Below are 26,365 nucleotides of genomic sequence, written 5' to 3' on the forward strand. Positions count from 1 at the left end.
CTAAAATAGGGCCATTTTAGCAACATCAGTCACATGCAGTACTCTTGGACAAAGAAAAATAAGCATATATACAATATTTAAATTACCAAGTGTGCATTGTTTCGGGGATTCCCGCATCTTGAAGTTTACATAACCATTGCAAATTGTACAAGATCACAAGATAAGCAATTCATTTATCATAAATGTCAATTACATCATGACAACATTATGATTAATGACATAGAGACCATTAATCGTGGGCTGCTATAAATCCATAATTGGTTAAGATATGTCTATTTTGCTAGCTACTTGAGTTGTAGGTCGTCAGATTTTTTGAAGTGTTCATTGAGACTACATGATACGTACTATCATTAGTAGTTTAAACTGAGTAAAAGAAACATACATAGCGATGATATATTTGATTGCTCAGTAAGATTTGACCTGCGAAAACCTATAAAATGCATAGAAACAATAAGAAACTTGTTAGGGTTTATCGGTCAGAGAACTTTTCAATGTTTAAAATAACAAAGAAATAGGGTAAATAACTAAAGTAAAGAGCTGAGGTTGTGCATGTGATCAATATGGGTTATGTGAACTTACTTGGAATGGTAATATATTATCTTCTTGCGTGGAGTGCACTAACGGGTACGACCTTGGTCAAGTGTCATTCATTGGAAAGGGGGTATGACATTAATTAGACGTGGCGCCAAATCACGGCCTTGACCAAGTGTGGCACATAATTACGACTGATTGGTAAGTTATGGACGCAGCCAAATTCTCTACGTGGAATTGCGAGGCGGTTGGGATGAAATCGCAGAACAGTTGTCCTATGTGTCGCAATCTTGTCGTTCTCCATGTATCCATGCATTATATTGACATGGCCTGGAATAGAATTCTCTACGGTTCAAATAAACTAAAAAATATTCAATTAGTTATATTCTATAAGTATTTTTGTCTTTTTACTTTTTTATGGAACAAAAATACCTTTCAATATAACTAACCGGAGATATTTGAATGGGAGAGTGTCCTAATTCAGCTGGCTGAACTATCTAAGATCCCTCTAGATGGCCATGGCCAGGTGTACCATGCATCTTTGTATTGGCCTTTGTAGTTTGGGCTTTATTACCCCAATCCTGCTTTCAAGTTCGTATTCTCAAGTCTCAACAATTGGGTTTATGGTCGAGGGTCTCTCTCTCATGCTCGCAATATTTGTCTTTAACATACATAATTAGAAAAAAAACACATACATGCCCGGCCCACGGGCCGTGTCATTGCCGATGTTGGAAGCATGACCTCGGACCTTGACAAGGGCTCAGATGCAGTTGGGTCGGTCTTTGCTGTGGTGGACAGCTACACAAGAATTTAGCCCGACGACCCAGAAGGTTACCAGCCAGAGAAGATAACAGGCCGCATAGAACTTCGTGACGTCGATTTTGCATACCCAGCTAGGCCTGATGTGATGATCTTCAAAGGCTTCTCGATCAACATCGAAGCGGGGAAATCAACAGCGTTGGTGGGTCAAAGTGGGTCCGGAAAATCAACCATCGTAGGGTTAATTGAGAGATTCTATGACCCACTGGCCACTCAAAGGCGCGGTTAAAATCGACGGTCGAGATATAAGGTCGTTCCACCTTAGGTCGCTAAGGAAGCACATTGCGCTTGTTGGCCAAGAGCCAACACGTCTCGCTGGCACCATAAGACAGAACATTGCCTATGGAGCGTCCGATAAGGTGGATGAAACAGAGATCGTTGAGGCTGCCACACTAGCCAACGCTCACGATTTCATCGTGGGCCTGAAGGAGGGGTACGACACGTTGTGTGGGGACAGAGGAGTGCAGCTTGATAGTCAGTCGGAGAGGGTAGTGCAGGAAGCGCTGGAGCGCGTGATGGTGGGCAGTGGCGGAGCCACGTTGGTGTTTGGGGGTGCAACGATTTTTTTTAAAAAAAATTTCCTTTTCCCTGCTTTGTGGCCACTTGCATGTTGGCGCTCTGACCTTATATGCACACCAAGAAAATAAGAAGAAATAGTTAGTAGAAGAAGAACTCAATAATAAAACCTTCATATATATATATATATATATATATATATGAATACAAGTTGCTGCTAGGAGACTGATGGTGAACACAACTGGGAGAGAAGTAGAGTTTTGCATTTTTTTTTTTTTTTTTATCATTTCGTGGGTGGTCATGAACTGCAAAGTATAGATTTTTGTGTTTTAGGGTGTAAGAATCAGCTTACTTTTTTTATTCTGGAAGTGTTATATTTTTGTTATGATTTTTTTTTTTTTTTTTTTGATATGTCCGCACAAGAGGGGGGAGGGATTCGAACTAGTAACCCCCACTTCATTAAGTGTGGTCCCAGTCGATTGAGCTACCTCTTGGGGACATTTTTTGTTATGATATTGTTTAGCCTCTTTAGGCTTTGATCAAATTAAAAGAAGAATATATCTTAGTAATTACCGAACTAGCATTTTCAGTAATGAAAATTGTTAAAACACGACTTTGCAACAAAATTGAAGATGATTTTCTTGCAAATAGTTCATTTCTCTATATTGAAAGGGAAATTGCTGAGAGCTTTGATTTAAATTCGATATTTGATGATTTTGTACTTCTAAGAGAACGTAAAGTGCAGTTCTAGATACTTTTTTTTTTTTTTGGTATTTCTGTCTTTTTGATATAGTGCCGACATATTACATTTCTAATATATCAATTTGAGCACATATTTATGAACTTATATATATATATGTGATGCATATATTGTGTAAATTACTAAATTTTTAGGGTAAAAAATTTTTTTAGAACACTAACAAAATTTTAACAGCACCCCCAATATAAATTGTCTGGATCCGCCACTGATGGTGGGGAGGACTAGCGTGGTGGTGGCGCACCGGTTAAGCACCCATTCATCTTGGATAGCCAAGGGGTCCAATGGGGCTTACTACTCCTTGGTGAGTCTCCAAAGGAGACCAGAGACTTACTAGTTCCCATGCAACATGTAGTATTGTTTTGTCATCATATGTAGAACTTCAAAGCAGGAATAAAATCTTCCGCATCATCAAGATTTTATTGTAATTTTTTCTTTTTGTTTAATCTATAAATTCACATCCGAAGCATCTAAATTAATTAAACCTAGCTTTCAGTCAAAGATGAATTTTTTGTTTTCGTTTTCTTTTCAATACTGATTTTCATTTGCAAAGCCCGGGCATATGAGACTTTTTTGAATCCAAGCTCGAAGAATAGTCAAAATTCAAGTTCAGAATCAGTTCAGATAAAGCAATTAAGTGAGATGTCAAACTCAACACTACTGCAACTAGAGGTAAAAAGGACGGTTGCGGTTATACTAACCGCATTCGGAAACCGCTAATCCTTTTTTTCACCAAAATATATAAAATTGAGCTGGCAACCAAACGCCCCATTTCTTTCACCAAAATACACAAAATTGCAAATCGCCCTGCTGAGCATCAACGGACTGTCGGAGGGAAAAACCGATGCACACCATGCTAGTCTCCGTTTTCAAACCAGCGAGCACAAGGTGGGAAAGGGGTGAGAAGATTGATTCCAGTATAAGGGCCAAAGAGTATAGTTGAGATCAAAGATGACAAGGTGAGGACGGTTCCGAACCAAGAGAGCGACGAGAGACGGCGAGGCGAGTTGGCAAAGAGAGACAGCGAGCGACGAGTGACAGCGTGAGCGTGAGAGGCAGAGGCGGAGTGTCAAGTGATTTAGAAAATAAGTTTAGGGTTAGAGAAATAGATGAATATATAGAAGTGTAAAACTACGTAGTTTTACCTTAAGTAATATATATATATATATATATATATATATATATATATATATATATATATATATATCAATTAGCGGTTTTAAAAACCCCACTAACCGCTAACAACTAGGCGGTTAGCAGTTAAAATGGTTAGCGGTTAGAAGGCAGTTAATAAAAACCGCATTTTCACTTCTATAGGTGATAACGATGGTAAATCTATTGCCATCTCAAAGACCCTTAGACAATGTAACTCCATAAATTCAGATCAAACCCATATATATTTTTGTCAAAGAAATGACTTCGCAAGTTGGTTCGCTCTGAAAGGAATAGTCCACATGTTACCTTTCTGAGAACTAAGCTGTAACATTTGGAATAATGCTCCTCATAAACTAATAAAAAATTGTTAATATCTCTTCAAATATGAAAATACTTTTAATAAAATAAAAGATTCTAAAAAAATAAACTAAAACTAAAGATTAAAAAAAAAAAAACAAAATGAGAAGAAAACCTAAGCGTGCATAAAATCAAGGCAATTCTACTCTTCATGCTCATAAAATCAAGTGGCCCCCATGGGAGTGGTTGGACCAATTCTTCATTTGGTTAAGAGGAGTGGAATAATATTTTTAGTTTCTTTTTTGTCGGTCTTGGGACGATTATAGAGTATATTGTCCTAATTAAAATTTTGAAGAAATTATCAATTATGTCATAGGTTTTCTTCTCATTTTGTTTTTTTTTTTTTAATCTTTAGTTTTAGTTTATTTTTTTAGAATCTTTTATTTTATTAAAAGTATTTTCATATTTGAAGAGATATTAACAATTTTTTATTAGTTTATGAGGAGCATTATTCCAAATGTTACAGCTTAGTTCTCAGAAAGGTAACATGTGGACTATTCCTTTCAGAGCGAACCAACTTGCGAAGTCATTTCTTTGACAAAAATATATATATATATAAAAAAAAAAACTTCCGAAGTCATTTTGAATTCGCTCGGCCACTTCAGCCTGCAAATCTGTCCTGACTCCTGAGAATAGTGCCGCCACTACACAACTTAACACAATGAGCCCACCCTCCGTTGATTTCTTCTTCTTGGTTTCTTCTTTGTAGGCGATAAAGCACCTGTGCTACGGCGACCTTTCCATTGTCTCCCCCCAGACGAGAAGCGAGATTTCTTTTTTCCCCCTTGGAATATCGAAAAATTGCTCTTTTGTTTTTTGGTGATTTGTGATTGCGTGGTGGATTACTTTGTTTGCGTTTTGTGGGGATGAAGAGGTTCGGAGATGACGTTTACACTGGCTCTTCTCAATTCAAGCAGCCGTTTGGTTCTTCGCGTGGGCGTGGGGGCTCGTAAGTTTCCTTCTCTTTCTATCTTTCTTTTTCCCTCAAGAATTTATTTGAATCCTTAAGTTTAGTTTGGGTTGCTAGAAAGTATTTCATGCCGGGGTGGGTCTAGATTAGCGTACTTTGTCATGTTGGTCAGTTGGTGGTTATGATGTAGTTTGTATCTCAACCTTTAATGTTTTTTTCTTGGTGATTCTTTCACCGTTGGTACTTGCTGAATTTATTCGAAATGGAGGTTGTAATCTGTTTCAGTTCACTTACCTAATCATTGGGTTTTCTTCCATTAGTTGATTCTGTAATGGGTTCTGCTTGTTCTAACGGATATTATTTCGAGGAAAAGTTGGAGACTTTTTTAAGTTAATTGAAAAAAATGGAAACTTTGATGTTGTTTGGGATAAAAAATTTTCGAAAATTATTGTTCTGTTGAAATTGACCATGCAACAGCAGAAAATCATAACATTTTGTGCCCTCATACAGAGCACATAGCATGAATATGTTGTATGTATGGTAAAAACTATTCTCTAGCCTCTAGCTATTAATAATTTGGGATGATCATGGTTATTCTAATACTGTTCAAATTTGTAATTATTTTCTGGATGTGAAGCGATGGGCAATCCCAAATCCCAGGTGGTGAAGGAGGAGGAGGAGGAGGTACCTCGCTGAAACTGACAACCTTTGATGCCTTAAACTATCTCAAGAAAGTGAAGGCCGAGTTTCGATACCAGAGGGAAAAATATGACGTGTTTCTTAAGCTCATGCGAGATTTTAAGGCTCAAATGTAGACGCATTGCACCTGTGAAGCTTTCATGTCTTTGATTAATGGAGCGTTGCATCTACCAACAGCTAACAGATTATGCCATTGTTTTTGCCTCTTGCAGGGTTGGTACTCATCATGTCATAGCAACAGTGAAGAAACTATTTAAAGGGCATAACAACTTGATTTCTGGGTTTAACACCTTCATACCAAAGGGATATGAGATAATCCTTGAGGACGACGACAAAGCTCCTCCACCAAATCAGACGGCTGAATCTGAAGAAGCTATCACCTTTGAGAACAAGATAAAGGTGGAAATTAATGTTGTTTTTCTATTGAGTTCCAACTGCTAATGTTGGTTCCTAGTGATTTAATGGTGAATTTTGTTCCTACAGGCTGATTTGGAAGAAGCTATCAGCTTTGAGAAGAAGATAAAGGTGGAAATTAATGTTGTTTTTCTGTTGAGTTCCAACTGCTAATGTTGGTTCCTAGTGATTTAATGATGAATTTTGTTCCTACAGGAACGCTTTCAAAATGATGTACCTGTTTATAAAGCATTCCTAGACATTTTGGATAGCTACAGGAAGGAGCACAAGGGCATAAACGAGATCTATAGTGAGGTAAATACATTTGATGCTCTGTTTGTTGCTTTGCATCTTTTGCTTTATTAGAATCTAGTGGTTTTGTTTTATCACTTTTCAGGTTACCATACTTTTTGATGGCCATCCAGATTTGCTTGATAAGTTCAAAAGTTTTATTCCAGAATCTGCTCATAATGCTCCACATCTCCAAGACTCATTTCAGCCTTTAAATGAGCAGAGCCAAATGCATATGGACAAGGTTATTTTTTGTGCCTCCATTTTCCCAATCCCCTTCTTTTATTCTTTTCAATGGGTTATGAATGGTGGGCAAACAATTCTGTTAATTCTCTCAGCAACGTATATGGCAGGCTAGGATCATTCCTTCCAATGCTGATCGTGATCTTAGTGTCGATCATCCTGAACTGGAAGATGAAAAAAGCAAGGGTGAAAATGCACAATGAACATAATGAGTCAACTTCTGTCCCTTCTCTCTCCTTTTGAGCAGTTTTTGTGGTATCTTTACTTGTGTAAATATACAGACCAGCAGTGGACGCTATGCAATGCTCCAGAAGTTTTTTTTTTCCCAAAAGAGTAACGCTACACTACAATTCACACATTTATTACACCTATTTTATGCCGGCTAATGTGATGTATTTTAATGTTAGCTACTTAAAATATGTCATATGTACCGGATATGTACCGGTGTGAAATGAGTGTAAAGAGTAGTGATACTCTTTTCAAAATGCAAACTTTGCTTGTAGTTAATATATTGTGCTAATTTGTACTCTTCTCCTTGTACCATCAAAACTTTCACCACCTTTTCTCTAACAAATTAAACCAATTAAAGACTATTTTCGGTATTTTTTACAATATTTATTAAATGTTAAATTTATTACTTAAGTTTTTGAGATAATTAATAATTTAATAGAATATCATAATAACAATATTTAATATTTCACATGCTAGAAAACTGTTAAAATATTATTTAAAAGCATTTTAGAGCCTGTTTGAGATTGCTTTATTTTTAAGTTTTTGTCAAAAGTATTTTTTTGACAATTTTAGGGATTTTCGGACTCTTAAAAACACTTTTAATTTTTTTACCAAATAAATACATTATTCTTTAAACGAAATTTTTGAGTGTTAAAAACACTTTTTAATTCCTCAAAAGCAATACAAGCAGGCCCTTAAATTATTGAAAGAATTAATGATTTAAACTTTTATTTCTGGGAGCCGTAGGGCTCTCAATTGGGCCAAGACTTTGAAGAAGGTGGCAGGCCTGTTTGGGAGGCTTCATGGTGTTGAAAGTACTCTCTGGGCCTTCTTGATCTTAGGAAGCATGGACCCATCTCATTACTAGTGCTGAATGTATTGGGCTTGTTGCAAAAGATTTAGCCCAAAGAACCCAAAAGGTTACAACTTGCATGGAAATCCACAATAATTACGTGCTCAATCAATTTGGACAATTATTATGAGAGAATCTATGTGAAATCTAGTTGCTTAAATAAATATTGAATTTTCCAATTACCTACCCAGACAATTAGGTAATTGAAAAATTACCTAATTGTCCAAGGTGAGGTTAGGCAATAAAATTTCGGTTTTAGTTTATTGCACATTTGTACAAGTATAATTGATGGATTCGGTTCAAATTCACCGGGATTGAATAAGAAACCCATTTTATAGGGTAGCTGATCTAGGACCGGCTAGGCTTTTCAGTTGTCAGTCCATTTCAACGGTTGCACCCAATAAGAAGAGAAGCCGTGTAGCATGATCATCTCACTACCAAGAAAAGTAGAAAAGTAATTATCACATCGGTAAGATCTATGGAAGTTTGCAGGATTAATAAAAAATTATTATTTTTTGTTTATTTTATTTTGTTTGATAATTAATAAATGTGAACAAAATTGTCTTCTACATTGAGTTTTAAGAACTTTTTCTTATTCGGTTTATAAAATTAATATCTATCTTTTGAGCACATAATTCTCACATGCTCACTAGATTATAATTTAATATACTGAATTAAATAAATAAAAAAGTTCTGAAAAGCTTTGTGCTAATTAATTAATATTTGTATTAAAAGCTATTTTTAGGTCATAGCAGGCAACCGCATTGTCCTTAAGAAGTAGTTCAATTGGCTGGAATCGTGCCTAATGAAGCGGAGGTCACTAGTTCGAATTCTCCTCTCCCTCTTGTAATAAAGCAACTGCATTTGTGATAAAGCAAGATGATACAAAATAGGGTTATGATGTAAATTATTGGACATAAAGAGGAAATTTCTGAAATTTAGCCTATGAAAAATATTGGTAGTTGTTAAGGTGGACCTAGTTGAACTGCACACGGTTAATTATTATTATTGTTTTTTGGGGCGGTTGCGTCGTTGTTGGGTAGGATTGTACTAGGAAGGCATCAACGTACAACTTTTCTTCAAAGGCAATTAAAATTAAGGTCAAACAATTCAAAGAAAAAGAAAAAAATGAATCCAATAATTTGTTAATATTCCTTTTAGGAAACAATTGATATATGAGAGAGAGAGAGAGAGAGAGAGAGAGAGCCTGGGGCTTGTCAATTCGAACATGTGTAAGTTTGGGAATTTAGATTGTCCAAACACTATCTAAATAAAGAAATTCTATTACACCTTGTATTGTATTGTATTATACTCATATTGCACCGGTTGATAGCATACCCTAGCTTTCTTCCGGTGCAATCCAAAAGGGAGGAATAATGGTTTTTTTCATCCTTCCTCCCTTCCCCTTTTTTCTTGTTTTTGTTTTATATTTTGTTTAGACCCCAACAACAGCGCCCAGCCTCCTTCACCACTTTGGCCGTCTACTCTACTTCGTGTGTCCTCTCCAATTTTTTGGCTTTGTTGGTTTCTGCAAGAGTTTTTAGAATGGATTTTTCCAAAAGAGATTTATGTTTTCGCCGCCGGTCCAGGTCCTATTCATGTCTTCTTCCTTGGTACCAACAAGTTTTGTAGACAACAGATGATTTCCCTCTGGTCGGCACACGATGATTTCCCTCTTGTTTTTTATGGTTTCGGTCATTAATTATTATTATTATTATTATTTTTTGTTGGTTTTATATGTCCGCATAAAGGATGAAAATGGAGACTTGATGAATCCCCTTGTTGTCCTAACCCTAAATGGAGAAAATATTATTCCCATCTTTTTGGTGTCACAAGTGATAAAATTATTAATTTTTTAGAGAACAAAAAGATGGAAGAAAATCGCATGATACAAGTGTCATGTATCATCAAAACAAGTTAAATATCCACTTTTTTAGAAGGAGAAAAAAGGAATATAATTTGGGAGAATAGGTTATATATGGTTAACTTTTAAAGCTTCATATACTTTGCACTATAATTTGATTGCTTAGAAAGATTGATTTCAATTATTGTTAACAAGTTGGTTCTTTTAAAAATTTTTGATAATTATTAAGAATTAGATTAGAAATATGGACTATTGAGAGTTGACCTGGGATTTCCTATGGGCCCAAAACATACAACAAATATTAAAACTACCGTCTAAATTTGGATTTTTGATGCGAATTGTATAAACAAAATCTTTTATTAGAAAAATATAATGCCCATTTTACACGCTATGGTGAAAACTTTTAACTTTTATCACCATCATATGAGGTAACCACTCTTATTTTTCACTAGAAATCAATTCTCATTCTTTGATTCTTTTTTTTTTTATTTATTTATTTATTTATTTTTTTTAAATATATAAATGCATTATCTTGTCTTTTATATATCTTGTAATTTTAAGTATTTAATTTTTTTTTGTTGTATGTCTTAGACTCTTAATATAACACAAATTTGTTTATGCATGTAAAAAATGAATTTATTACAAATCTTTATATATATATATATATATATATATATATGAGAAATTGTAGGTGTTCTTCTAGTGTTTTCTTGATGTCCTTCCAACTGTGATGTACCTTTTAAAATCACCAATTGATTAAAAGTCAATAATGATAATCTCAAATTCAATGGTGATTTTAAAAGCCACATCACAGTTAGGAGAACACCAAAAGAATACTAGAAGAACACCTAACATTTCCCTGTATATACACACATAATCTAATCTTGCTACATAAAACATTCATCTCATCATTATATAATATATTATTATTATTTTTTTTTTAAAAAAAAATTAACTTGCTTATCAATACAGTCTCCAACCAGTAAGGGCAGGTCGCATTTAAAATAAAATAAAAAAATATAAAGGCGAAATTGTAATTTGACAATAGAATAGACCAATACAATCAATAATTGATCGTGACGTAAAATCGTGTGTGCATCTTATAATTTATATCAAATAACGGATGGCAGTACCATCTCGAACAAATAGCTTACCTTAGAGATTAGTTTAGTATTTTTGATACCCTAAAAACAAAATGAGTAATTATTTCTATTTTTTTAAAGACAATAAATAAAATGGTAAGAGAAGGTGATCAAAGGTTGATATTCCTTTCTTAAGGATTACTATAATGGCATTTCATCCGTTGAAGACATGGACAAGGGGAGATTAGCAGTGATGCTCCTTCAAGCAGGAATGAGTGATCGTTTCACAACATTCAAAATATAAATATGGAATTTATTTATTTGAAAAAAATAGTATAAATATGAGCTAAAAATATAAATTTCTCTTTTCTTGGATAGTCACATACTCATATCCCCGGCATTTTAGAAGCATGGTACAGAGAGCACCCAGACGCACCCAATTCTCTTTGTGACACGGAGACTCGCGTACCAAAAGCCAAGACCGAAACTTTTTCCATTCAACATAAATTTCCTCACCTCCCTTTATATATATATGGCTTCCTCTTCATGATTTGCTTCTTTGTTTGCGATCAAACTATATATCCCTTGTCTCCGAAGGAGATCTGTTCACTCTTCTTCTTTGAGTTTGGAAAAAATTGCTGTTTTGTGTGTCTTAGTTTCTTCGTCTTCTGCTGATTTGTGATTTCGTGGTGGGATTAGTTTGTTTGCCTCTGGTGGAGATGAAGAGATTAAAGGATGACGTCTATGCTGGCCCTTCTCAATTTAAGCGCCCGTTTGGTTCTTCGCGTGGGGACTCGTAAGTTTCCTTTCTCTGTTAGCTTTGGTTTTTGTTTGTTTGTTTGTTCCCACTATTTTTCTCTCTAGAATTGCTCTGATTCATTATAAGTTCTGCTTGGTTTGCTAGAAAGTGTTTCATGGGAAGGCGGGTGTATGTAAGCAATACTTGGTCATGTTGGTGGTTATGCTGTATTTTCTGTATCTTTCACCTGTTAATATGTTTCTGCTTGGTGATCTTTTATCAGGGTGTTTGCTGAATTTGTCTGGGGTTTGTTATCTGATTGGCTTCGATCGACTAATTATTGGTTTTGAGAGGAAAAAGATATGGGTTTTCTTTACCATTATCTGAATCGTGCTCTTAGTTGGTTAATTTTGTAATGGCTTCTGCCTTTTCTTATGGGTTTTGTTTGGAGGAGAGTTTTCGTGAGAGAATCTCGAAGTTAATTGATGAAATTGGAAACTTGGATTTTTTGGGAAGATAATTTTTCCAAGAATGATTTTTCTGTTGAAATTGGCTAAACATCTGCTGAAGATCATAAAATTTTGTGCCCTCATAGACAGCAAGTATGGATGGTTTGAATATGTTGTATGTATGAAATAACTGTGCTATATATTTTAGTAATCTGGGATAACTCCGTGTTATTCTAATGTTGTTCGAGTTTGTAATTATTTTCTGGATGTGAAGCAATGGGCAATCCCAAGTCCCAGGGGGTGGAGGAGGAGGAGGAGGAGGAGGAGGAGGAGGTGGCGGTGGTGTAGCAGCAGCAGCAGCAGCAGGAGGAGGAGGAGGAGGAGGAGGTAGTGGTCTTGGTGGTACCTCGCAGAAACTAACAACTAGTGATGCCTTAACCTACCTCAAGGAAGTGAAGGACATGTTTCAAGACCAAAGGGAAAAATATGACACTTTCCTTGAGGTCATGAAAGATTTTAAGGCTCAAAGGTAGATGCATTGCACCTATGAAATTTTTTTCTTTGATTAAATGGAATGTTGCATCTAAAAGCTAACAGCTTATGCCATTGATTTGTCTCTCGCAGAACTGATACTGTTGGTGTCATTGCAAGAGTGAAGGAATTATTTAAAGGGCATAACAGGTTGATTTTTGGGTTTAACACCTTCTTGCCGAAGGGGTATGAGATAACCCTTGACGACGATGAGGCTCCTCCACCAAAGAAGACGGTTGAATTTCAAGAAGCAATCAGCTTTGTAAACAAGATAAAGGTGAACATATATATCATTTTGATGTTGAATTTTAACTAAAATTTAGTTCCTAGCAGTTTAATGATGAATGTTTTCCTACAGAAGCGCTTTCAAAATGATGAACATGTTTATAAAGCATTCCTTGACATTTTGAATATGTACCGGAAGGAGCACAAGGACATAAATGAGGTCTACAGTGAGGTAAATGTTATGGCTGTGTTTGTTGCTCTGCTGTTTTGCTTTATTGGAAAGTTAGTGGTTTCTTATTTTTAGTTTTCTTGGTGGTGTTTGTTGATCAATTTTCAGGTTGCCACACTTTTTGATGATCATCCAGATTTGCTGGACGAGTTCACAAGATTTCTGCCGGATACTGCACATAATGCTCCACCTGTCCAAAACTCATTTCAGCGCCTCACTGAGCGTAGCTCTGCCACACCCACATTGCGGCAAATGCATGTGGACAAGGTTATTTTTTCTGCCTTCCTTTTCCCTTTCTCCTTTTTATTCTTTTTGATTGATTCTTAATAGTGATCAAAAAAATCTACTTCTTTCAGCAACGAATTCGGCGGGATAGGATTGAGACTTCCCATGTCGATCGTGATCTTAGTATTGATCATCCTGAGCTAGATGATGACAAAGCAACAGTGAAAATGCACAAGGAGCAGAGAAAACGTGCTGAGAAGGACAGCAGGGATAGGAGAAACCGTGATCAGGATGATAGAGAACCTGATCATGATAACAACAGAGACTCCAACTTGCAGCGCTTTCCTGACAAAAGAAAATCTGGCAGGAAGGTTGAAGGATTTGGAATAAATGCAAACTTTCCTTCTTATGATGACAAAGATAGCTTAAAGAGTGAGTCAATAATGGTGTTTGATTGAACAATCACAAGTACAAGCTTGCATCTATATTTGTTGCATATTTTGGTTTTGTAGTTTGATTTTCTGGCTTTTACTTGAAGCAGCAGTTGTCATTTTGTTACGTATCACATGATATGCTTGTGATATGGACTGCCATTTCTTATACTTGATCATATTTGGTTTGGGCTGACATAGGGTTTGCCAGTCAATGTCAACAATCTATTTAGATGTATACAATTGATTATCCTTAACCTGTGAAAGGCAATGTCTGCATTGTGTCATCCATAATGTGTTTTTAAACTTCAGTAGAATATACGTTATATGAGGAAAACTTATGTATGTGTGGGAAGGAAACCCGACTAGGCGTACTTGTTAATTTTTCTTAGTCCAATATTTAATTGGGATCTTGGGACATTGATAGTGTGAAAATAATAGGTCATTAGTTGTTCCTAAAAAAAAGGGCTTTTAGTGGTGTTAACATACATATGTCAGCTTCATGATTTTCTGGTTTCTTACGTTTCATTCCAGGCATGTGCAACCAAGGATTCATTTTCTTTGAGAAAGTTAAGGAGAAGTTGGGCAGTTCAGATGACTACCAGGCATTCTTGAAGTGCCTTCATATATATAGCAATGGAATAATTAAAAGGAATGACTTACAAAATCTGGTATGTCTTACACTATCTTCTGCAATTATCCAGATTTTAAAAATCACATTGAGTGCACCTTTAATCACATATTTTGTCATCTGCTTATACCTCTTAACTACAGCTGCTAGTTTGGTTAATGATATTAGCTGTTGCAGTTGCTTGTCAATTCTACAAAATTGTGTGTGTGTGTGTGTTTTTTTTTTGGGGGGGGGGGTGTTGAATTGGATGTGTCTTGTCGGCTTAATGGATTCATATGTCAAGATCAATCTCACTGAATATGTTATAGGTTGGTTATTTTGTTCAACATTTTACTCCCTGTATAAGTTTTTGTTCATTCTGTTAGTATAGTGTTTTTTTTGTAACTCTCAGTAGTTTTGTTAAATGTTAGCTAAATTTCTTAGGAGTTTTAATTAGAAATAGGATGTTCTGCTGGGCAGCCAGTTATATAGGGTGGTTTCTGGAAGCTGTAATCAAAACAACAGAGTTCATCTATATACCTCTTGAATTACTAGAAGAATGTCTTTTTCTGAAATGCTAAATGTCTTTAGCTGCAGAGAAGGCATAAAAATGCTGAAACTTAGACAATCGCAAAATAGTTAATAGCTCAGTGTACGAAACTATAAAGCATCATATTCATGACTTATTTCTCCCTTTTTGCATTTTTTTTGTGTATAATAGATCAAACTGTAAAATTTTATTTAAATTAATGATTGTATTATCAAGATACTACAGTTGGTTGCTTGAATTGTAATTGAGTAATAGAGTAGAAGATCTCTCTTATATATCTGACATTCTAACAGTTGTGTTGCAGAAATAAAGTTATCACTTATTTTTCTAGTTTTTATATGCAGACACTAGCTTCCATTTGAGCCAAACTGTTGGTAAATGTCCTGTATAAGTCATAAAGCTATTGATTGTTAAAATAGTTGTCTTCGCTCCTTCTAGTTGGCAATGTGATCATTGACCCTTGCTGGTACAAGTTAATGACAAAGTCTATTGCCACTTGTTTAAAGTTATGTTGTTTCAAAATCTGTCCATTTCAGGTGACTGATTTACTTGGAAAATATCCTGATCTTATGGACGGGTTAAATGATTTCTTGGAGCGCTGTGAGAATATTGGTAATTGTTGAATATTGCCATTAGTTAAGATCTTTTCTCTTAGGTCCTTATCCATCAGGTTGTTTCTGATCAATATTTTCATTGCAGATGGGTTTCTTGCTGGTGTTATTAACAAAAGTATGTAAAATGACATATCCATCCCTTCTTCTCTGTCATAGAATTGTAGATTTCATTAATTTCTTGGCACTTGTTCTTATATTTGTACTTGGAGGAAACGTTTGTTCTTTTAAATGGCATAATTAACCTCCTTGATGATTTCTACCGATTTTTGTTTTCTTTTGATCTTCTGTGAACTCTGATGTAACTAACCTGTTTATTGCAGAATCACTGGGTAGTGATGGCCATTTACCCAGATCGCTGAAGGTAGAGGAGAGAGATAAAGAACATAAGCGCGAAACTGATGGAGCTAAAGAAAAGGAAAGATCCAGGGAGAAGTATTTGTATAAATCCATTCAAGAGCTTGACCTCTCCAATTGTGAACGTTGTACCCCCAGTTATAGGCTTCTGCCAGAAGACGTATGATTTTTACTTTTATTTTTGTGTATATATGCTTTCTTGTAGACATAATAAATTACTTCTTTAATGAAGCTTAACTCCTTGGTGCTTGTCACTTTGCAGTATCCAATACCTTTTGCAAGCCAGAGGTCAGAGCTTGGTGCTCAAGTATTGAATGATCATTGGGTATCAGTGACTTCTGGAAGTGAGGACTACTCTTTTAAACATATGCGTAGAAATCAGTATGAAGAAAGTCTATTCAGATGCGAAGATGATAGGTAAAAGACTTGGTAGCAGATCTTCCTCAGTCCTGGATTTTCATGTTATTTCTTAATGTAGAATGTGATATGTTTTATGGGGAGTTTATTTACATTGGCATCTGAATTTTATGGCGCTTAAGTATTATTCTGGATGAGAAGGAGTTTGAAGATGAGGTTTTGAGATCTGATATAGTTCTTCACTGTATTTCTCCATTTTCTTATTAATGCATTATCTTCTTTTTATGGGTATTGGTTTTCACCTTTCCAAGGATGGAACTTGATAATTCTGTTTTTTTTTTCCCCCAAATCTTTATACTTCAGATTTGAGCTGGATATGTTGTTAGAGTCTGTCAGTTCAGCTGCTAAGCGCGTGGAGGAATTGTTGAACAGCATCAATGAAAATAATGTCAATCTGGAGACTCCTTTCCATATTGAAGATCACTTCACTGGTTTGTATTTACTAGCGAAATATTGGCCAATAAAATTTGAAGATTCTATTTTATTTCCTGTTGTTTGAGATTCTAATTTATTTCCTGTTGTTTGAGATTCATACTTGTGTTTGTTTCTGACTACTTCTCCTTTTTCACCCTCTTGTCGTTGCAGCTCTAAATCTAAGGTGTATTGAACGTTTATATGGTGACCATGGGCTTGATGTGATGGATATTTTGCGAAAAAATCCATCTGTAGCACAGCCTGTTATTCTAACTCGCCTAAAGCAAAAGCAAGAGGAGTGGACAAGATGCCGCTCTGATTTTAACAAGGTTTGGGCTGAAGTATATGCTAAAAATCACTATAAGTCACTTGATCACCGCAGCTTCTATTTCAAGCAACAAGATTCGAAGAACTTGAGCACAAGATGTAAGTGAGCTTTAATGTAAAGATGGCTTGCAAATCTTTCGTTTTTATATAAAGAAACTGCTTATAGTTGTTTCTTATTGGCTCTCCTATTCTAATAGTTCCTCCTTTTCTAATATGCAGATTTGGTGGCTGAGATCAAGGAATTGAAGGAGACAAAGCAAAAAGAGGATGATTTTCTTCTGGCTATTGCTGCTGGAAACAGGCAACCCATAGTTCCACATATGGAATTTGAATTCTCTGATATCGGCATTCATGAAGACTTGTATAAACTTGTCCAATATTCATGTGAAGAGGTTTGCTCAACCAAAGAACAGGTTAATAAGGTTATGAGACTTTGGACTACCTTCTTGGAGCCAATGTTTGGTGTTCCTCCTCGGCCTCATGGTGTAGAGGGTACTGAAGATGTAGGAAAATCTAAGGTTCGTCCTATGAATTGTACTGCATCAAGCATAGGAGAAAGTGATGGAAGTCCTGGTGGTGATGCTATTATAATGAATTCTAAGCCACCGAAAGCTGCTATGAATGAGAATGTTTGCAGGACTGTAGCAAATGGAGACTTAGCTAAAGAAAATAAGTATCTTGATATGGATCATGTCCGTAGAGATGATACGATTTGTAATACTCTTTGGCCAGAAAAAGAGCAGAAGCATATAGATGTGACTGAGAAATTTTCAGGATTAAACATACAAGTTGCCTCTGGTGAACGAGTAGCCAATTCAAATGCGTCATTTGCAACTGGAGCAGATATTAGTCATGGCAAAATCAGCTTGGAAGTGACTTCAGGTATGTATTTAAAGATTAATTCCAAAATTCGTGTCCTTCATATGACCTAGTTTTTTAAGGATTTTTTTTAAAAAGCTTTAATTATGCTGATACTGGGATTTTTTTTTTTCAAGGGTGTGGTGCAACTCCATCCAGACTTAGTCACACTGTCAATCAAGATGACCATGTATCCAAAGCTAATGCCGGTGCTATACCTTCATTGGAGGTATGGGTTTACGCTTTGACAATTTTCTTAGTTTGCTTGCCTTAGCTAAAGGATATGACATCAATAACATAGATATTCTTTTTCTTTTTGGGGTTTAAAAGGGGTGTTTATTTTATTGATGATAATATGTTAGTATGCGTCTGTTTGGTGCTTCAGGAAGGTGATGGTGCCAAACCAGTTTTATTGGCAAATGGAGTGACTGCAGAAGGCACCAATGTTAACAGATGTCTTGAAGCATCTGTTAGGCCCTCAAAAATTGAAAAAGAAGAGGGTGAGTTATCACCTAATGGTGATTTTGAGGAAGATAACTTTGTTGTCTTTGGAGATTCTGGTGAGCTGGCTATGCCGAAGACAAAACAAAGCAGGCAATACCACGCCAGGAATGGAGAGGAGATAAATTGTCAGGATGCTGGAGGAGAAAATGATGTGGATGCTGATGATGAGGACAGTGAAAATGTTTCTGAGGCTGGTGAAGATGTCTCGGGCAGCGAGTCTGGTGGTGATGAGTGTTCCAGAGATGAGCATGAAGAGGAAGATGTAGAACATGATGAAGTTGATGGCAAGGCTGAGAGTGAAGGTGAGGCTGAGGGGATGGTTGATGGACATACTGCTGGAGGGGATGGCATGCTGCCATTGTCAGAACGGTTCCTTTTGTCTGTGAAGCCTCTCGCAAAGCATGTGCAAGCATCATTTCTTGACAAAGAAAGAAAAAATTCTCGAGTTTTTTATGGGAATGACGATTTTTTTGTACTTTTTAGGCTTCATCAAGTAAGAAAACATTATTATTTAGTGTTGGTAAGATACCTATTTGTTTGTTTTCTCAGTGTGCTCAAGAGTATGTACCCTCTTTGAATTTGCCAGATACTATATGAAAGGATTTCATCAGCAAAAATGAATTCAACGGGTGCTGAAATGAAATGGAGAACGTCAAATGATGCTAGTTCTACAGATCTCTATTTCAGGTACCCTAGTGCTGCATCTTTAGTTATATATAAAATAATACTTATTCATATTAGCTTTGGCTGCATTATGCATATGTTTTGCAGATTTATGAGTTCCCTGTACAATTTGCTTGATGGATCTGCTGATAATGCAAAATTTGAGGATGAATGCCGAGCTATCATCGGAAACCAGTCATATGTGTTATTCACATTAGACAAGTTAATCTATAAATTAGTAAAACAGGTTTGCTCACTTCTCTTTTCACTTGGTCATCCCTTGTTTATCAGCCAAGGTTCTGAATTGTAGTTCTTGCTGCAGCTTCAAACTGTTGCGACTGATGAGATTGACAATAAGCTTCTTCAATTATACGAGTACGAACAATCCCGGAAACCTGGGAAGTTAATTGACTCTGTATACTATGAAAATGCATGTGTCCTCCTTCATGAGGAGAACATTTATCGTTTGGAATGTGTAAGTCCTTGGTGCTTAATCCCCCTCCTAACCATAACTGCATGTCCTATTTTCTTCAATAATAGATTACTATTTTGTACATATGTCATCTTTTTGTTTTTTATGCAGTCCTCTGCCACCTCCCGGCTGTCCATCCAGCTCATGGACAGTATGAGTCAAAAGCCTGAGGTGTTTGCAGTTTCCATGGATCCTAATTTTGCAGCTTATCTATATAATGATTATCTGTCAGTCTTTCCTGGGAAAAAGGAGCCACACGGCATTATGCTGCAAAGGTACTAATCTTGCAGTTCAGATTTACACATTTCAGTAATGTATCTTTTATTTGCTCCAATTAGAGGGTACTATTAGACTGCTGGGTTCTCAATGAGATCCCATTGGGAAAAAAGAAGAAAAAAAAAGCACATGGCTTATTTGGCGGAATAAGGCTCACTTGAGAGTGGTTTTCTTTTCTTGGTTGGCTGCCTTAGGCAAGATTTTAACCATAGATAATCTTAAAAAGCGGCATGTTACCATGGTTGATTGGTTCTGTTTGTGTAAGAAGAGTGAGGAGTTAGTGGATCGCCTTTTACTACATTGTGAGATACCATCCTTAGCCTTGTAGGGTTGCCAACTTGCCATGGGTTATGCCTCCTGGAGTGGTAGATCTTTTTGCTTGCTGGATAGGGTTTTTTGGTAGAAGTCAGAACAATATTATATGGAAGACAGTTCTGTCTTGCCTTATGTGGAGTATTTGGAGGAAGAGAAAACTGATCGGAGCTTTGAAGATGGTGAACGGACAGTATAGGAACTTAAGGATTTTTTTTTAAGACTATGTTGATGTTTGCAGAAAGAAGCTTAAATATGCTTACAAACGGCTCTGATTTCAAGATGGTTGTTTTTTAAATTTTGTTAATCAGTAGGGTGTAACTTGTTGGTTGTGATTGTTATTTGCAGAAACAAGCGAAAATATGACAGCCTAGATGATTATTCTGCTTTATGCACGGGCATGGATGGTATTGATGCAGTCAATGGTTTGGAGTGTAAGATAACTTGCAATTCGTCGAAGGTATCTACTAGGAAATAGTAAATCGATAATAATGTCTGCTTTCTTATATTATCTTACATATTAGTTAATAAGGCTATCCTATCTCAAGTGTTGTTTAATGATTAATGGCATCGGATGGCATTCAACCTACCTGCATTGTGTTTTCTCTTTTCTGAAGTGAGTATCCTTCAGAAAAGTAAAATATAACTAGAAAAATTATGTGCATATTTTATGCATGTGTGTAGTTTGCTTGATCTGGTTTTCATACTTATTGAAGTATCATGTGGCAGATCTCCTATGTTCTGGACACAGAGGATTTCTTCTTCCGTCCTAGAAGGTATAGAAAAAATTCATCAAAAGAGACTTCTCCGTGTCGTAACGAGGCAAGAGTACAACGGTTCCGCAGATTCTTATCATCCTCATAGTGGTCCTTTCTGCGCCCACTTGGTTTTGAGTAAAAAGCACTCAAGGTAGGCATGAGATTCACTGTTTAAATAATGAAGAGTTCTTCCGAAGCATCGCATAATAATTGGAGACTCATCCTGCTTTTGCATGTCTATAGGTCTTTGGCGTGATAAAATGAGGCAACATCACTCTTGTATTGTCTTATTGTACTCCTATGTCTACACCTATTTGCCAAATGACTACTGAAGGGGGGATGGCTCGGGAATATATCATGCTGAGGTCAAAATAGTGGCATTTAAAGCCATTGTGTAAATAGGGTTGATGCATAAATATTCTGTACAAATAGATTGGTTTTGCCATTGTTCTTTTTGTAGATAGGAGCATTTCTCTCTCTCTCTCTCTCTCTCTCTTTCTTTCTTTCTAAACCCACATTGAACTATGGGTCAAATGATGGATCTGGGTTAGAGATCCAGTTGTTATTATGCTGCTAGTATGTATCTCGTCTTGAGCCCGGGATACGCGTATTTCCTCATTTTTCTGGAAATCACAATTCAAACCCATAAATTTTAGGTGTTGAAGCCAGTTTTATTGTCTAAACGTTGTATCTCAGCTCAGGTAGATGTGTTAACTAGCATTGATTTTTTTTTTTTTTTAATAGGTGTTTGTGTTGTAAAAAAAACATAGTTTAATCCCAGTAATTCAATTAGATTCGGTCGCAACTGGTGTGTGTCTAATCTCTTAGATCTCCTGCACCTGGCTGTCGAACTTCTTTTTTTTTTTTTTTTTTTTTTTAAACTAAATTGACATTTGTTTTTAGAGCATGGGAGAATTAATATGCATGTAATTTGTTAATATTATAAAAAATATATGTAGGAATTTATATGATCTAAAACAGATGTAAATTTAATAAATTGAATTTTTTTTTAAAAAAAAATCTCAAAAAAATTGTCCGAACAATTTTATTGGCCAGATGTGATTTTATCCGAAAATAAAAACGAATTGGGGTTTTATCCGAACAATTACTATGTTTTTTAGTCTTTTGTTTTGTTTTTGTTTTTGTTTTTCTAGTGTCTTTTTTTATTTTTTTGGGTCAGATATATATATATATTTTTTTTGGTTGGTTGTTGCTTCAAACACTCTACAGAGTGTAGAGAATTTGGTTCACAACAACCAGCAATAGTGGCCCACGAACGGTGATAATAAAAGACAAACTAATAGCGGGTCCAGTCTCGATCCTCGTACGCCGGTCTATGGTATCTGGCCGTCCACGTGTCCTTGCAAAATTGAACGGTCTACTCGTAGAGGCTTCCACGTTCGGCATGCCTCTTTTGTCACGCCATTTCAAGCAGGTAAAATTAATCATAACAGAATAACTATATAAGCCTTCGCTATTACCAAAATACCCCTAATGCGTTGAAAAAACTAATATTTCCTCCTGAAGTTTAAACTATTAAAACAAAAATTAAAACCATTTTTATTTTTATTTCTATTTCTATTTCTTCCTCGGGTGCTTAACTAGAAAATATTTCCTCTTTTTTGACTATTGCACACAATTAGAAAATATCCTCAATTAACTATTTTCATTATCAAATGTCCCCGTTATATTTGGATATAACATGACGAGGGATAAATTTTCTTTTACATAATATATAAATGATATCGTTTTTAAAGCATGAGAGAATAGATCACATTTTTCATGTACTTTTAAGAAAGGCATATAAAAATCACGTGTTTTAAGAATAGATATTAGTTCAATATAATAAATTAATAAAAAAAATTTCAACCTAATTTAAAGAAAATATTTATTCCGACAAAGTTTTCCATTTGAGCTAGCAATCATGGATGATTTAGTCTATTGAAAAAAAAAAAAGAAATCCTACTTAGTGTTCAGTTTTCATATTTATGCAAGGATAACTTCCAAAAAAAAAAAAAAAAAAAAAAACGAACTTCTAATGTAGGTCTAAGAAGGGAGTTGTAAAAAAGTCAGATCTCAAGGGCATTATGGTAACTGAATCTGCTACAAGAAACCAAATAGCAAATACAAATAAAACAGGGCAAAGCTGAATATTTGGGGCGTCGAAGAAATAGGGAGTGACAGAGAGAGAGAACGCAGAAACAGGGGCTTTCGTAATATCCACTCCCTCCCTATCCTCTTTCTCTCTGGGATTTTGAATTTAGGGCTTTTGGCAATCCGTTTCATCGTTCTTCTTCCTCTTCGTCCACGAACTCTATGGGTTCCGAATCGGTCTCCGTTGCTGTCCCCAGAGACCACTGCAAGAAAAACAGGGTATATATCACCAACTCCCTAATGGCCTGTTTGGTCGCCTAGAAAATGCCGGAGAAGAAAAATAATTGTTATATATATGTTGCGACATTTTGTCATTTCATTTTTCGTTTTTGTGTTTCTCTGTTATCTCGGCGACGGAATTGGAGGTTAACCGTGTTTTTCCTTATAATGTGATTGGGTTTTTTTATTTGTTGAATAATCGGAGCTCGTTCTGATTGTGATTTGATTCTACAGACGAACAAGAAACTGAAGCAGAGCAAGCTCGATGTTCGACGCGAGCAATGGCTTTCTCAAGGTACGCCTTTGATTTTTTTTTTTTTCCTCAATTTTTTGTTTTATGAATACTACGAAAGCTTTCTTTATTTTGAATTAAAATAATAATAATAATAAATTAATAATTCGGGCGCGAATATCTATGCACGATGTTTGTTCATCGAAAATTGGTGTCAAAATTTGGCCTTTTCTTTTTGATCTTTTAATTTTTTTAATTTATTTTTTAATTTTTTAATTTTTAATTTTTTTTAAGATATTTTTGTTTCTTATCTTTCTATATATATATATATATATATAATAAAATAAAATTTTTTTTTAAAAAAAATTAACAGTTGTTAGATGCATATTTATGGGGATCTAACTTGAATAATAGAGATAGTGTGGTTGATTTATCTTGAGTTGAACTATCTGTTATGAACTCCCGGAGAAATTCCCTTTTGATTTGGTTGGTTGCTAAAATAATCTAGGAAAAGAATAAAATTTTCAAATTTTTTGAACTTTGTTGTTTTTGGGGCTCATTCAAATGATGTTGCAATAACACTATTGGCTTAATTGACGTGAGATCTCTCTTGGAAATTAAAAACCAAGAACATGAATCTTAATTAGTTGGCCTGACACTAGCGTTGTGTTTCAATGTAGACATTGGAAAATCTAGGCACGAGAGGATGTCTGTTTCATATGTTTTCTGTTTTGCATGGTTTAGTATGTAGGAGAACTTATCAAAAAAAGTATGTAGGAGATATGTATTTTTATTTTCTAGAGTTTGTTCATGGATGTGGAAGAACCATGTAGAGTGAAACATGAATAACGGTAGAACTTTGTGTTTTTGTATTAACTAAAAGGTTTAATATGCGTGTTCTTCTTTAGAATGTTGAAGTAAGGCGTTCTCTTTGGCTACTATACACACCAATATTTGACACAGTTTTTTTATTTTTATTTTTATCACGATAGATGTCTGAAACACCAAATTCTAACGGTGTGGAATTTCATAATTCTAAATTTTCACCCTTTCTTTTTCTTCTCCCATTTCCTCTGTCAAATAAAGGGTAAAATTTTGTTTCAAACAACTTTGGCTACAGCCCTAAGTTCAGGAGAGAGAAGATTGGTCAAAGTTCTAGAGTGTCCTGTGAAGCTGATCATATTCTCTAATTCAGTTGGTGACAAGCTCAATCCTAGTTGTGAAACGAACTAGTGAGTTTATGATCTTTTATGTTTTTAGGAGTCAAAGATGTGTGATAAATATAGGGTTTGTGGATTGGCTTGGCAAAACTGATTAAAGTTACCATTTGCATTGTCCGTTTGTTGATAATGGACTTGTGGTTGTAATGCAGTCAAAAACAAGGGATGCAAGGTGGATTCAAATGGGAGGGGTGAGTCTCCCCCATCACACACGCAAATAGCCAATTTGCAGAGTGGATCAGTGGAAACTTTGGAAATGAGGTCAAGAGGAGAGGATAATGAGGGGCAGGGCTCCAGTATCCATAACAGTGAGTTGGAGTCCCTGATGAACATCCCAATTGGAAGCAATTTGGATCACAATGATTCAAGGAAGGGTCTTAGTGGGAGCAGCAGCAGCAGTAGCACGAGCAGTGGTTGCTCTGGAAGTTTCAGCGAGGAAGAAGAGGATGATGGGTGCCTGGATGACTGGGAGGCGGTTGCAGATGCTTTGAATGCAGAGGACAATCAGCATAACCCAATTTCAGAGGCCCCTGATGAACCTGAAACTAGGCTTGAATCTTGTAATACTGGAGAATCTGACAGTAATCCTGGAGTGGGCTTTTTGGATACAGAGAGCAGGAAAGTCAAAGTGGTACCTGAATCACGCGTGAATTGTCGGGCATGGAGACCTGACGATGCTTTCCGTCCTCCGACTCTGCCGACTCTCTCCAAGCAGCACAGTTGTCCAGTGAAGTCAGAATGGCATTGTGGCCGCGGAGCCATCACGTGGGCATGGCAAAGCATCATGTCCCACCAGCCTTCTTCGTGTCCTATCTGCTATGAGGATTTAGACGTTACAGACTCCAGCTTTCTACCATGTTCCTGTGGATTCCGGCTTTGCCTTTTCTGTCACAAAAGAATTATGGAGGCAGATGGGCGATGCCCAGGCTGCAGAAAGCAGTATGATCATATAAATGTTGATATGTGCTTCAGTGAAGGGGTCACTCCTTTCCGAGTTTCTTGTTCTCGCAGCATGAGCACTAGGTCTTAGAAAGGTGGTTTCTACTCTTTGAGATGCCATGTATATGCTCTCCCTCTCTCTCTCTCTCTCTCTCTCTCATTTGGTAGTCATGGTCTTTTGATTCTAGAACTTCAGTTTCCATTGAGGAAGACGTGAGTAATTGATAGGGTTTCGAAACATTCCAAGCACTGAAATGGACTTTATGAGTCATTCACTCTTGTATGCTGTTTTGCGCATGTAGATGTCAGAAACATAAGCGATTACGTTAATACATGAGGTGCTATAGACTTTGAGAATATAAAACGAAGTACAGTTATTTTGCTTCATTTTTTCTATACTATTAATTGTTGGTTCAAGACAATAATATATATATATATATATACTAGGATTTTTTTTTTTTTTTTTTTTTCGGCTTCTCTTGGTTTTGGGAAAGTTAGTTAATTTCAGAAGGCTTTTGAGAAATTAGTTACTTTGGATTTCTCTTGGTTTACGTTTTTTCACCCTTAAGGGTGAGATTTGTGTTTTAGAAGTAATCTTCTTTACAATTTTCAGCCTTTGCATCCTCATACTGTTTTAGGAGAATTGAAGAGAATTTGTCAAGTTTACTGCTTTTCGAGTTATACTAAGGCTTTGTTATATGGTAGAGGAGATTTGTCAAGAACTTAGTAACAAATTGGTCCGAATAGACTTTCTTATTTGGACGTGACCAAGGTTTTTGCTAAGAATTAGTGACATGAATGGCTTAGACGGACAAAACACTAACAAATACTTGGCTGATGGTATGACAATAATTTTAAGCACTTTCTATTTCGGAATTTGATCCCGAGACCTACCTTCCACCAACAAGCCAAATACCAATCGACAACTACTTTCTGTGGCTC

The 26,365-nt window shown here is 36.0% G+C and overlaps 3 protein-coding genes and 1 pseudogene across 3 annotated transcripts; all 4 read left to right on the top strand.

The window, feature by feature from the left end:
• Nucleotides 1–1,049: 1,049 nt before the first annotated feature.
• LOC148586028 (ABC transporter B family member 15 pseudogene) lies at nt 1,050–2,960 on the top strand (annotated as a pseudogene).
• A 1,780-nt stretch (nt 2,961–4,740) lies between these two features.
• On the top strand, nt 4,741–7,073 carry LOC132181354 (paired amphipathic helix protein Sin3-like 2). Its single transcript, XM_059594536.2, has 7 exons — nt 4,741–5,084; nt 5,683–5,856; nt 5,957–6,143; nt 6,228–6,269; nt 6,354–6,452; nt 6,535–6,672; nt 6,782–7,073. The coding sequence occupies exons 1-7, from the start codon at nt 5,002–5,004 to the stop codon at nt 6,872–6,874; spliced, it is 816 nt and encodes a 271-aa protein (XP_059450519.2). The 5' UTR covers nt 4,741–5,001; the 3' UTR covers nt 6,875–7,073.
• Nucleotides 7,074–11,116: 4,043 nt separating this feature from the next.
• Nucleotides 11,117–21,256, top strand: SNL2 (SIN3-like 2). The gene is made up of 23 exons (XM_088516230.1): nt 11,117–11,497; nt 12,164–12,418; nt 12,514–12,697; nt 12,779–12,877; nt 12,983–13,141; nt 13,231–13,531; nt 14,065–14,201; nt 15,227–15,302; nt 15,390–15,419; nt 15,625–15,818; nt 15,921–16,075; nt 16,379–16,506; nt 16,661–16,915; nt 17,036–17,698; nt 17,812–17,903; nt 18,060–18,671; nt 18,765–18,865; nt 18,950–19,088; nt 19,164–19,316; nt 19,425–19,588; nt 20,250–20,361; nt 20,631–20,810; nt 20,903–21,256. The coding sequence occupies exons 1-22, from the start codon at nt 11,421–11,423 to the stop codon at nt 20,763–20,765; spliced, it is 4,221 nt and encodes a 1,406-aa protein (XP_088372356.1). The 5' UTR covers nt 11,117–11,420; the 3' UTR covers nt 20,766–20,810; nt 20,903–21,256.
• Nucleotides 21,257–22,817: 1,561 nt separating this feature from the next.
• LOC132181053 (uncharacterized) lies at nt 22,818–25,810 on the top strand. Its single transcript, XM_059594098.2, has 3 exons — nt 22,818–23,032; nt 23,267–23,327; nt 24,637–25,810. The coding sequence occupies exons 1-3, from the start codon at nt 22,976–22,978 to the stop codon at nt 25,512–25,514; spliced, it is 996 nt and encodes a 331-aa protein (XP_059450081.2). The 5' UTR covers nt 22,818–22,975; the 3' UTR covers nt 25,515–25,810.
• Nucleotides 25,811–26,365: the final 555 nt, after the last annotated feature.

This window comes from Corylus avellana, chromosome 5, assembly GCF_965113065.1.
Source record: "Corylus avellana chromosome 5, dhCorAvel1.hap1.2, whole genome shotgun sequence".
Lineage (NCBI taxonomy): Eukaryota > Viridiplantae > Streptophyta > Magnoliopsida > Fagales > Betulaceae > Corylus > Corylus avellana.